Raw genomic sequence first — 13,700 nt, 5'->3', positions numbered from 1 at the left:
AAATGACAATCAGTGAATGTTCGTACTCTTCCGTCATTTATTTAAAAGGTTTTTCTTTTCAAATCATTTTATTTTGAGCTTTGCGGATTTAAGGTTTTCAGTTTCTCTCTGTTTGGATTTGATCTTGAATTTATTATTTTGACAATTAGGACGATTGTAAAAAATCTAGTCTAATTCTTTAGGATGTCTTGTCAGCCACATTTTATATTCTCTGACATTTTAGTTAAAACAAAATTAGAAATCATAACGGACTAACTTTATAAAAATATTTACAAGCACTTAAAAGTCCAGCTTTTCTTCTTCTTCTCTCAGGGTTAGTGTAGTGCTTCCTGCTGAGTTTCCTTTACATTATCACTCTCTAAGCCAAGGTGGGATTTTACCTGAAAGCATGCAGCATTACCCCCTTTTACTGCAATAAGAATCACTTTTACATAACATACCACAAAACATGAAATCAGTCTGCAGAATCAGCTGATGTCTTCTCTTTTCCTTCTAGATAATAAAAAAAAGTGAGGACATTAATGATCTCTGCAGAGGAATCCATGACCAACAAGTGTTCAGCATGTTTGAGGTTTAAGGCCGGGTTTATCACCAAAATACAAAATCAGATATGAACAGGAAAAGGGGAATTTAAAAACAAATAAATAAGAATATTAAGGCATATATTCCACATTTAAGACATTATTTTAAATAACTCCCCTCCCCTTATTAATCCTAATTACCCTATAATTCAGTCCAACATGTTTAATGTTGTTAAAATGCGTCTCATTAGGATTTAAAAACATTGTTTATTAACGGATGATTGGTTTAATTCGCGCTATATTTTAAAATAGATCCATCAGACCGGAAGCTAAATGTAATCATGTGTTACATATTAATAGATATAAACATTTAAAATCCAGAATTATGAAGGATATAATGTTTTTAACGATCATAATCTGCGTGAATTGTGTAAATGTTTGTTTTTGGCCTCATTTTTAATGTTTGACGGACTGAGTCGCTGCGATAAAACAAAAACCTTTTCTAATAAATATATATATTTAAAGCTTTATTGAAGCAGCAGAAACAGAGTGAGGCACACGACAGTACAGGTGATAAAAAGTTGACTTTAGAGAGGTGAGAAAAGCAGCTTTTGAAATGATTCTGAGGGTGAAATAAAAACCTTAAACGTCGTGTTTCCCGAGCTGTTTCTGTAAATTATACCATTTCATCAGGCGTTTTCAGTAGGCCTATTTATTCACAATTTACAAGATTGTACAACAACAGAAACAAATTCAAATTACAACGACTGACTCACATGTTTTACAAGCATTAAAAAGTGGAAATCAATTCAACCCGCAGCCTTCAACTCGGTCTAAACACATCCTCCACACCGCGTCTATTATACGCTCACACAGCTGGTGCCTTTAATTCCACTGAAAAAAGTCGGAAAAAAATTAACCTTTAAAAAAAACGCACCAGCCTTCACGGATTATAATTTAAAATCGTGTCAAAAGTTGGCATGCCCTGTTCCAGAGAGCAGTGTGTGTGTAAGTGGGACAGACAGAAATCCATCATGAGAGTGAAATTAAAATATAGATTCAAAATAAAAAAGAAGTTTGATCAAAGTGATTGCATTTATGGCTCTAAGCGCCTCGTAATTTACAATTCTTCACCTTCCTCAGCAGCAGCCTGTGCCAAACTACGCGTCAATATTTGGTTGTTTTGGTGCTTTAACACGGAGACATTAAATATGAGTGAGGGGGACCGTCCCGTTTACCGGAGCTGAGCCGCTGCTCGCGTAGTGCTGCGGGTGGAGCACGTGCAGTCTGCTGTGAACGCTCGAGTCCCCCGCCACCTCTCCGGTCGGCAGGTACATGCTGATCATGTCCCGCAGGTCCCCCGCTGGGCACGGCGGGCCGCGCGCTGCAGACACCGGGGGGCTCACGCTCGGCTCAGACTTCACGAGGGAGCCCAAAGTCCCCCCGAGGGCCCCGGACACCGGAGACACCCCGGAGCTCTGGTGCTGGTGGGTGTAGCCGGTGATGCCTCCGTAGCCCGGCGGGGACGCGCTCATGTAGCTCTGAGAGTTTGAGATGGGGCTGTACGATAAGGCGCTCATGTCGTACCTGTGCACGGGCTGCGGGTTGTGCGGGTGGTGGTGAGGGTGGTGGTGGGCGTGCGGGTGGTGCGGGTGCGCTCCGGAGCCCGGGTGTTGCGTGTACGCCAGCTGCGCCTCCTGCATCATGGCGTGAGCCGCCGCCGCCGCCGCAGCCACCTGCCCCGAGTACGTGCCGTTCGCCCAGCCGTTCACGTGCGTGGCGTAGCCGGAGTTTGCCCCCGCGTGCCCTCCTCCCGGGCTGTCCAGCCGCTGCCCTCCACCCATCCCCGTGGAGCCGAGGAGCCCCCCGGCCAGAGAGTACTTGTCCTTCTTGAGGAGCGTCTTGGTCTTCCTCCGCGGCCGGTACTTGTAGTCCGGGTGCTCCTTCATGTGCATGGCCCGGAGCCGCTTCGCCTCGTCGATGAACGGCCTCTTCTCGGCCTCCGTCATCACCTTCCACTCCGCGCCCAGCCTCTTGCTGATCTCCGAGTTGTGCATTTTGGGGTTCTCCTGCGCCATCTTCCTCCGCTGGCCCCGGGACCACACCATGAAGGCGTTCATGGGTCTCTTGATTCTGTCCTGGGGGACTTTCCCCCCGCCGCCGCCTCCTCCTCCTCCCGTGTGCCCCCCCGGGTTGGCCGGGTTGGTCTGGGGCACCACGGGGGAATGCAAGTCCGTCTCCATCATGATGCTGTACATTCACCTCGCTGTGTTGGAGTCAGATACGCAGAAACATTCAGACTGATCCTCCGAGAAGACGAGAAGAAGAAACGATGAAAAGGTGCTGCGCTGAAAAAAATCCTCTCAGGTATAAAGTTCCTCTTTTTTTTTTTTGTTCCTGTCATCCACGAGCGGCCAGAAGAGAAGCTTTACTGGTTCAAGCTGAACTGGTTTGTTGGAGCTTTACTTTGGTTGAAGCTGAACTGGGAAAAGTTACCGGAGCGTGCCCGGGACCGCGCGCTCTGACAGCAGCTAAATGAGCGCGAGACGGCCAATGGAGAGGCTCGAGCGCAGACGTGATTTGCATGCGGGGGGGCTATAGGCTCTGGTGACGTCAGAGCGCGAGACCTTAAAAAAAAAAAAAATGACTCCCTCTGTCATCTGTTTTTTGTGCGTGAAGCTAAAAAAAAAAAAAAACGAACCCACAACATGTCAACAGTTTGATCTCCGGATTGAAAGTTTAGTTTTGTTTTAATGATTACATCACATTTCAATATATTTTAAATTAAAAAAAAAAAAAAAAGATTTTACAACAAATAAAACTTTAATAATTTAGAAAACAGCAGCAGACAGAAATATGTTAGAATTAGAAAATAAATATTGATAAAGTAAACATGATTCATTAAATCCTTAATAAGCTTCACAGAAACAGCAAAATATAATAACTACTTTAATTTAACAACAGACTTTGGTGTATATTTAAAAACAAATATTTCATTTAGAGCCTTCTTATGAAGATGTATCTGTTGAATTAAATCTAAAAGTGCTTCTGATATTAATGAAAGTCTGTATATATATTTTTGTAATTAGTCCCTGCTTTTTTTTTTGTGCGTGTGTGTCAAACTAAGAGCTCCACAGCCTCCTATTCAGAGCCACAGGTGCCTTTCTGTTGTGTGCCCGTTGCTAGGAAACAGGTGACTGACGCCCGGAGCACGTGCCCATTCAGAGCGCTCCTTTTGTTTGTTTCACTGAAGCGCGAGAGAGATTTAACCCCCTCGTACTACGGCAAAACTGATCGGATCCTTTCAGAACAAATGTGAGAAATGTTTTAATAAATGAATAATATAAACCGAGCTAGTTTACATCCTGCTGAACATCCTGAAAGCTCTAATTTACCTGAACGTGTGAAGAAGAGACACACAACCTGCTGGACAAATATAAAGTCATTGTAGCATTTCATAATAATAAAAACTGTCTGATTAATGTATGAAAACAGCATCAAAACGAAACAAAAATATAATAACAGTGATTATTGTGAGGAGAGTTTTTAACACTAAAGTACACATTTTAAAACTTTGAAATGATAATGAAAAATAACCTTTTCACAAAAAGAACCATAATTATTATAGATCAGGAAGCATATTTATCTCAGGATAAATACAGGTGTGTTGTTGTTGCAAGTTCCCGGTCACAGTAGCGGGTTGATAAAAGTAATTCTGATTTACTGTGTTGTCAATTCAATGTCATACTAATTAGAGGTTGTGGAAAAATCAATACAGCATAGTGTTGTGATTTTTTTTGTGTGGTGTATTATATGGATTCATGGCAGCCAGGTATCCAGAGTGTTTTTATATTAATAGTAAATCTGCTTTTTCAGTTTGTAACTGCTGAAGAGGTTTTCACGATTCATTTAGAAGAAGATGTAGAGTTAAAAATTCATGTTGAAGTTCGATTAGTCTGAAGTACCAACAGTTGAGACTGTGAGGAGCACGCAGCCTCGTTTTACTTTAATCTCAGTGTTGGTCAGTCTGTGTGTCTCTCTCCCCCTGCTCCTCTCTCTCTCTCTCTCTCTCTCTCTCTCTCCCCCTGCTCCTCTGTCTCTCTCTCTCTCTCTCTCTCTCTCTCTCCCCCTGCTCCTCTTGCTCCTCTCTCTCTCTCTCTCTCCCTTTCCCCCCTGCTCCTCTGTCTCTCTCTCTCTCCCCCTGCTCCTCTCCCTCTTTCTCACTCTCCGTCCTCTCTCTCTTCCCCTGCTCCTCTCCCTCCTGCTCCTCCTCTCTTTCTCCCTCTCTCCCTCCTCTCTCTCTCCCTCTCCCCCTGCTCCCCTCTCTCTCTCCCCTGCTCCTCTCTCTCTCTCTCCCTCTCTCTCTCTCCCTCTCTCTTTCTCTCCCTACTGCTCCTCCTCTCTCTCTCTCTCTCCCTCTGTCTGTCTCTCTCTCTCCTCTCTCTCTCTCTCTCTCTCTCTCTCTCTCTCTCTCCCTCTGTCTGTCTCTCTCTCTCCCTCTCTCTCTCTCTCTCTCTCTCTCCCTCTGTCTGTCTCTCTCTCCCTCTCTCTTTCTCTCCCTACTGCTCCTCCTCTCTCTCTCTCTCTCTCCCTCTGTCTGTCTCTCTCTCTCCCTCTCTCTCTCTCTCTCTCTCTCTCTCTCTCTCTCCTCTGTCTGTCTCTCTCTCTCTGTCTCTCTCTCTCTCTCGCTCTCTCCCTCCTGCTCCTCCTCTCTCTCTCTCTCTCTCTCTCTCTCTCTCTCTCTCTCTCTCTCCCTCCCTCCTGCTCCTCCTCTCTCTCTCTCCCCCTCCTGCTCCTCCTCTCTCTCTCTCTCTCTCTCTCTCTCTCCCTCCTGCTCCTCCTCTCTCTCTCTCTCTCTCTCTCTCTCCCTCCTGCTCCTCCTCTCTCTCTCTCTCTCTCTCTCTCTGTATTTAGTTTAGCAGAAACAGAACATTTGTTCTGTATTTGATAGAATTTGAGGAACATTTTTGTGTTCTAATATAACTTTGTAATTTCACAAACATGTTGACATTGTGCAGCTCACTGTTAATATAAGACACATGGATATACAGAGTATCACCATTCAACTGAACAATGTGGAGATATGAGTTTAGGTCCTTATCGTCCAAACCTTCATATGATGATAAAGTCCTTCACGAGACAGAGAAGTTGGAGAAACCTCAAATGAAATATAAAAACAAGATTTTAGGACCAGACCACAGGATGATGCAATATAAACAACAGAGTAAAGGGTGACTGTCATGCAGAGGATCTAGAAATGATGTAAAAGTATGAAATCATTCTATTTGTTGATAGTTACATGGTGAGATCATCAGCTGTCAGATATTTAGTAAATAATAAGTAAGTAATGTGAATAAATGAAGTGATTAGAAACAGATATTCCCTTTTCCTCTCGTTTGGTATTCCGCTCTCCTCCTGCGTCGCTGGCTTCCCGTCATGCGGTCGATCTTTTCAGGCCCTCGTGGGATTTTCTCTCCCGAGTGGCATCTGTCAGGTGCTGCAGCCTCTCAGAGAGCTGAGCGCTGTGCTGGCACACTGCAGGCCTGGATTCTCCGCTCGCTGCCTTGTACCAGTCGGATGGAGAGCCGTCGAGTGGCTTGTAGCAGCCAGGACAGGAAGCACAAAGACGTGTTGATCGTATCTTTGAATGCACGTCTGGAAAAATCAAGCAGAGTTAGTTTTTTTTGTAAAAAAAACCAAAATAACAGAATCCTGAAAAAAGCATTTACAAATGTTACAGTTCAAACTGGTTCTGCAGCTCATAAAAAACAAAGATCACATCAGACTGAACAGCTGTTTATCTGATTGTAAATAACGTCCATATCCGACCTGATGCCCATAATGAATCAGACCGGTTCCTTCTGTAAATGTAAGAAGTTGTTTTTCTTGATTGATGTGAAGTGGTTAAGTTGTAGACTGTAACACAGATTTTGTTTTTCTTTCAGGAGCCACGGTCCCTCGTCCTGTTAGTCTGACCCCTCCGTCTCCCCGTACGACCAACTGTAGGTGGTTTTCACACGCTGAAGGGAAGAATCTGAAGGGGTAACTGTGGAGTCATTATGAATCGAGGGGTGCTGATCAAGCTGCTGTGTTTACACTGAAGCCTATCATGTTGTGTTTTGGTCACTAATGCGACAGGCCAAAGTTAGAGATAGCAGAGGCAAACTTTAGTGCTGCTCTGCAGGTTTTTCTTGGGTTGTTAAGAAGTGTGTCTGGCTGTGAATAAGGCCGTCCATCCTGCTGTACTGCACGTCCACAGATGTGCACAGCGTGTTGGATGTTGAGGTAAAAGTGGGCGGTGCAGGATGTTAAACATAATGAATTGATCAGGTAATTTGTGATCTGTTTGAGGGTAGAACATGCACACACACACACACACACACACACACACACACACAGTTCTTAGGTCGTTATTGAGGCCAAAGATTGTATTCAAGAAAAGGACGTATAATGTGTGATGTCACCTTGGGCTGCTCGATGATGGCAGAAATGATTATCAGGATTATGTTGTTTTCAAGTGTCCACAAACACTGTGACTGAGGTGATTTAAAAATGCATTTAAAATGTATTCCAAGCTCATAGTGGATGTGAATATAAGAGCCATAGGACAGCTTGTTAGCTCCACAGAGCTAGCTGTAAGCTAATTTAAATGTGTATTCTGTATCCAGGCAACAGAGAACGATGTCTCTGTCAGGAGAATTAACACAGTAGAATAAAAACAGGACGACAGGACGCTTCAGATTCTGTATTATACAACAACAAAAACACAATTTCACAACATCGGGACGCATCAAGTCATTTCATGTGTGTGTGTGTGTGATTGGCATGTTTTCAGTGGACGGCAGTGTTTGAGTGAGTGTGGCTGACTGGAAATACCGAGAGACCACAAGAACGGGCTTCATGTGGAACGGGACAGTGCTGGAAACGCAGGTTGCAACGCTTGTGTGTGTGTGTGTGTGTGAATGTTTGATTTACAGTCAGCTTTTAGGGATTGTGAATCAGGATTCTTTGTATCCAAAATGTAATGATTGTTGAAGAAAATGTTGCTGACGACACATCACAGAGCAGAGGATCAAAACTTTGCTGTTTACATCATCACCGTGGTGTTAAGTGGGAAAAAGTCACAGCACACTCTGAGGCCTAATGGAATCAAAGGCATATCTGGTGTGCAGCGGCCGACACAGCGGGTTTGTTTAAGGCTCTCTGTCACAGCAAGCTGTCAGCTCCACTGGAGTTCAGCCTCACTGACAGAGCAGAGTACACACACACACACACACACACACACACACACACAGTACATGTATACATGTATACAACAGCACGCTGTGACATGTGTCAGGCTGAGAGCTCAGTTTACAAGTTGTGGCGTGCTAAACCTCGCAGACGTAAACAGTAGTTATGAAGCTGATGATCCAAGTTGTGTTGTGGATGAATGAAAGTGAAGCAGCGGAAGATGAATATCACATTGACGACATGTTTGTCTGTTCTCACAGTCCTTGATGAACTCTGATGAGGTTTTTATTTTTAATGAATTCCCCAATTTAAACTGCAAATCAAACATTTTTAACATTCTCTCTCTCTCTCTCTCTGTGTGTGTAGAGCTGCTGGTTGAGTGTGTGAAGAACAAAGACTTAAAGAAGGTGAGTGACAGTTTCATCCCTCACTACAGACCTTTGCACCTCATTTCTACATACTCACATGTGCGTGGCGCTGCGGTGCGTCAGTGTCATGCTTTGCTCCGTTGACAACATTTTGAGGTTCTTTAAACATTGTCTTTGAATTGAATCATCTGCACTCCTGAAAATATCTAGATCATTTCAGGAGGACTGCTCCAGAGATTCTCCTGATCTGGTTGTTCACATATCCACCTCACAGCTGGGGACTACAACTGTCAGACAGGAGGGGGGGCGGCGAGGGGTCTCCTGAGGTATACGACGCTATAATGAGAATATTTGTCTTTAAATCAATGCTACGTGTGGTTGAACAGAATCACAATGTGAACTAAAGAGTGGAGAAGAACAAACTGGAGAACAGGAAACATGCAGCAGCAGGTTGATTAGAGCACGGAGATGGTAGAGGTGGCGTGCAGACAGTCTATGGTCGAGCAGCAGTCACAGGATATAAACGTCACTCCCCCTCCCATTGGCCCGAGGTGAATATTCCAGATAATATTCTGCTGCGTTCTCACATCAGCTCACTCTGACTAACTGCTGAAAAGAATACTACAGTAGGGTTCTGTCAGGAGAAACTCCGGGTGAAGTCCAAACGAAAACATTTGGCCGTTTGCATTCACACATACAGCTCCTCCTGCAAATATCAAGAGTTTTCAGGAGTTTTCTGCAGGTGTGAAACCCTTTTAGTCTGTCTTCTAAAGGGGTTTGTCTCAGACAGAATAACCTGTCCTCTGATTGTAAACAACACTCTCTTTTCTTTTTTTTCTTCTGAAGAAAGCAAATCAATTCTGCTCTGCTTTTCTTCTTTTTCAGATGAGTGCAGACTTGGAGTGAGACCAAAACTGTCAACTGAGAAGGTTCTTCATTTCATCCAAGTCTTCTTTCTGTTCTCTCTTTCAGTGTCTTTGTTTCATCAGTGGTTGAACTCTGATGATCATTTTATCTGCTCTTAGAGGTGTGGTAAAGACCCTCACTACTTTTAAGTTAGATACAGGTCAGTGCAGTAACCAGTCACCTTCTAGACACATTTGAGTGATTACATTCACTCTACTTGGAAGTCAAAGAATTTAGATTTTTGCCTGATAATTACGAGGCCAAAAAGCAGAAAAGGCTTAAAAAGACATTCAAAACAAAAACCCTTATCTGCCAGCTGTGTTTTATTTAGTTATAGTAGTTTACAGCTTTCATTGTCTGTTTTCTTTCATTTTGAGGAAACTTGTTTATTGTAGTCTTCAATTATCTACCACTAATAAGAAAATAAGAAAAATATATTGCCTAATATGTCATGGGAACACAATCTGCTTTCTTCCTCAGGAGTGAAACGCTCCAACGTACACAAGAATATGCAATCAGTGAAGTTACACTTCAGATTCTTTGAGAGACTAACATGCACGTGTGATTAACAGACAATGGATTTTAATTAACATAAGCAGTAAACAGTTGCTTTATAATTTAAAAATATATTTAAAAAAAAAGCAAATATGTTATCTGTGATTAAGTCAAGTCACATTTATTTATAAAGAAATAAAACAAAGAAAGCAGTTTGAGTTTGTTGTATCTAGAACAAGAAAAGTGAAAAACAACTTCCGAATGCAGTAATTCACAGAGTGACCACAGGAGGGCGCAACTTCACCTTTAAACTCCATCTTTACACATTAGTATCTCAAACTAACTAATTTATCTGCTTCTTGGACACTTTGGAGAACGACAGGGAGAGGAAGAGAGAAACTGGAGGTAAACATCATGAACACTGACTTTATCTGTGGGTAAGAATTCAGTCAGTGTCCTAAAGACCGGAAACAGGTTAGCTTCGTCCTGCTAACGAACGCAGTTAGTCGGGCGGTTAATGTTACCATGGTGACCGAGTTTGACTTTCTCTTGTTGCTAGGTTACCAAGAGTTAAAAAAAATAACATAAAAACAAGTAAATTACATTAATAAATATTTTTTATCATTAAAACATTTGATTTTTGACTTAGTCTTGTTTATGTGTCCTCTTATTTATAACTTTTTAATTTCTTCGATAGAAACGTTCTGCGTCACTTCCGGTTGAAGCTTCCGGTAATCACGCACAGGTGTGTCGAGGTGTTCTCAGGTGTGTATATCATTGTCTCGAGCAGGTAAGCGGTGCGGACCGCGTGCAGCGTGGCAGCATGTTGGAAGAAGAAGGAGCCGGGGAAGGAAACATGAAGTCTAGATACTCAGTGAGTCTTTAAAAGTTCAGTTTGTGTGAAAAGACACAAAATAGAAATACCTGCGTCTTTATGCTAATGCTAACACGTGGGCTAACGCTCATGCTGACGTCATTACAAATGTTTGTTAAGAGGAAACATCGTCAGAGTAAGATGATGATAACGTTTATCAATATTATGAAGGTAACTTTTAAACTTGTTTTCTCTTAAACTAATTATTTAACTCCACAACACCGGCTAAAAGTAAACTCTAAAAACAACACTTATAATTTAAACTAATATTAGTTTGAAGAGTTTAAATAAAACGATAACCTGAATTTAAATTTATTGACCCGAGGTAAAATTAATTATTTATTTATTTATTGCACAAAAAAAAATAATGTTAAAGATTTTCTCAACATTACTGTTCACAGAGCTCAGACATTAAATGTTTATCTTGTTTAAGTAATATGAATAGACTTCATTAATTTAATTTAAAAAGTAAAAGCTTTCTGTGTTTAATTCAAAGTCTAATTAATTTATTATTTAAGTGCAGTAACCAACTAACCACCAGAGGGCGCCCTCTCTATATAAAGTGATGTATAAACGATAAAATGTATTTATTTTCAAACTATAACTTTAATTAGAGTTTGTGTTCTTGTGACAGTTAATGTATGGTAAAGATGTTTCTTAAGACCTTAGACTCAATGTTTCTTTGTTATATTCTACATTTAAACTTTGAATTTAAGTTTGCTTCGGTCTCATCCAAAACCCTTAAAGTGAAGTTAAACACAGATCATTTACAGTGAATGATAAAACCCAGGTTTATTCCAATCATCATGATGTTGTATAATCACAAACATTTTCTGAGTTTTATTAACTTGATGAACTAAATTAGTTTTTCTTCTCCAACAGGAACTCTGTTGACGTCTTCCAGGAGGATCCCCCGTCGGTGGCCGTCTTCCTGCTCAGGTTGGAGACTCAAAGCTTTCTTAATGTTGTTTTATTATGTTCCAGGTTTTAGGTCTTATAGATGTTTAGACTCACTTATTTTAATCATTTGATCCTTTTCGTAGTGGAGGAACATCAGGTGTTTAATGAAATACTACATTTTTATAATCCTTCGGTATCGTTAGTCAACAGCTTAACTTGTGTTAGCTACAGAGTTATCAGTATGTTGATGTTAAAGCTGATTTAAGGGGAGTTATGACCTCCTTTTAGTTTAGACCTCGATATAGCACTTGCTTACTTAAATCAGCTTTAACATCAACATACTGATAACTCTGTAGCTAAGCTGTTGACTAACAATACCTAAGGATTATAAAAATGTAGTATTTCATTAAACACCTGATGTTCCTCCACTACAAAAAGGATCAAATGATTAAAATAACTGAGTCTAAACATCTATAAGGCCTAAAACCTGGAACATAATAAAACAACATTAAGAAAGCTGAGTCTCCTACCCAATGGGGATGCCTGTGACACCTTATTGTGTTGTGCTGGTGTAACATGTACAAGAACAGTTGATGTCTGTTTAGTGTTTTATTGTAATAAAACTACTGCTTTATCCATTCTGCATCAGTGATCAGTTTTGTGGGGGGGGGGGGGTGGTCTCTATCATAATGTTGTTTTATTTAGGGTACAGCTTTCTGTTGTCATTCAGGAAACAAATCTAACACCTCAAGTTCTCAACTATGTGTGGTTAAAGAAGGAAACAACTACAAGACATCTAATAGGAATGAAAGATGCTGACAACACAAACATGAAACAAATTAAGACTTTAAAATTTTATTAATGAAAGTGGCTTAAGAGAAAACAGACAATAAAACTAACAGGTAAACTTTAATCCTCAGAAGATCCTTCCAGCTGCAGCACAGATCCTACTCTTCAGAGTTCAGAGCGAGGAAACACCTGGAATATCAGACACAAGAAACAAAGACATCAGGGTTCAAAGTTCATGTCAGGATGCATCTGTGAGTAATTTACAGCTAGGACTGTACAAAACATGAAAAGTAAAATGGGCCATTATGATACATAACTAATTTTAATCATTTAATTAAGTCAAAAGAATCTACATCAAAGTGAGAGTTGAGATTAAAATCACACCAAAACTAAAGGTGGTTGTTACTTTGAGATAAGACATGTTTACACATCTTTCAAATGTATAAAAAGTAATCACAGATCAACATTTAGTGTTTTAAATATGTAGCTGTGATGTCATTAAGCCTTAAAGCATGTGTTTGTTGTTTTATCTGCACCTACTTAGCATCAAGAATATGACAATATGGGATAAAAACATGTTTAAAAAAAAAAGAATATGACTATATGTGACTCAAACGGTTAAAATAAAAAAGAAGAAAAAAGAGCCAAGAAAAATACTCACCGAATGTTGAATGAAGTGAGGCAGCGTGGTGTAGCAGACATGCTAACAGCTCTTCATCTTGTTTTGGTCAGGCTGCCCCTAAAAGTGTCAAAAAAAAACAAAAAAACAATTAGTTTAAACTTCAAAATGATTTATTATTGTAAAGTGTCTGGAGATAACTTTTCTAATGATTTGGAGATAAGTGAATAAAAATGGACTGAGTTTTAGAGTACAGGATTCTGAGTCTCTGCTGTTTGATAACTTTCTGTTTTAGGGGAACAATCGAATTAAGAGTAACTCTCAACAAACTGATCTAACTGAGAGGGACTAAAGTGATCATGAGAGAGTTTCCAACTGGGTTTTTAACATATTCTCTCTCTCTCTGTGTGTAGAGCTGCTGGTTGAGTGTGTGAAGAACAAAGACTTAAAGAAGGTGAGTGACAGTTTCATCTCTCACTACAGACCTTTGCACCTCATTCCTACATACTCACATGTGTCTTTGAATTGAATCATCAGCTGCAGGGAGCCCCACCTGAAGGGAGCCCCACCTGGAGGGAGCCCCACCTCACCTCACTCGACTCGTCCGGCTGCAGTTAACGTCATCACGCTGCCAGTGCAGGAAGCAAAGAGATGGTCCTCTACATCCTCCACAGGTGTGTGTACAGTCCTCCACGTGTTTGGTGCAGGTAGGTTGACAGTCCGACAAACTCCATTCAATGATGAGTGAGTCAGGATGTTACTGACTCTTTTGATTTATTCACCAGATTGAAGAAGTGAAAACTACAAAACACAAGAACATTTAGTTTAGTCATTACTAAAGTTCTAGATAAAGAAATTCAAACAACAAACTAACACACATAAGAAAGCTTAGTTGTTGCTAATGCTAAGCTACATGCTAATGCTAAGCCACATGGCATGCTACATCAGATGCAATACATAACAAATTATAACAAGGCTAATGCTAAGCTACATGC

At 41.0% G+C, this 13,700-nt stretch overlaps 1 protein-coding gene and 1 long non-coding RNA gene across 2 annotated transcripts; one reads left to right on the top strand and one right to left on the bottom strand.

Moving 5' to 3' along the window:
* Positions 1-1,035: 1,035 nt before the first annotated feature.
* Positions 1,036-3,088, bottom strand: sox1b (SRY-box transcription factor 1b). Its single transcript, XM_020655380.3, has one exon. It carries the CDS (start codon positions 2,777-2,779, stop codon positions 1,727-1,729), a length of 1,053 nt encoding a protein of 350 aa, XP_020511036.1. The 5' UTR covers positions 2,780-3,088; the 3' UTR covers positions 1,036-1,726.
* A 5,138-nt stretch (positions 3,089-8,226) lies between these two features.
* On the top strand, positions 8,227-12,541 carry LOC114921468 (uncharacterized). The gene is made up of 3 exons (XR_010665555.1): positions 8,227-10,397; positions 11,280-11,336; positions 12,218-12,541. It is a non-coding gene; the product is annotated as an uncharacterized lncRNA (long non-coding RNA).
* Positions 12,542-13,700: the final 1,159 nt, after the last annotated feature.

The sequence above is a fragment of the Labrus bergylta genome, chromosome 24 (assembly GCF_963930695.1).
Source record: "Labrus bergylta chromosome 24, fLabBer1.1, whole genome shotgun sequence".
Taxonomy (NCBI): Eukaryota; Metazoa; Chordata; class Actinopteri; order Labriformes; family Labridae; genus Labrus; species Labrus bergylta.
This window is presented reverse-complemented; position numbering and strand designations above follow the sequence as displayed.

Excerpts from the sequence above, each read along its gene's own strand:
- sox1b (XM_020655380.3), bottom strand. The coding sequence starts at position 2,779 with ATGTACAGCATCATGATGGAGACGGACTTGCATTCCCCCGTGGTGCCC.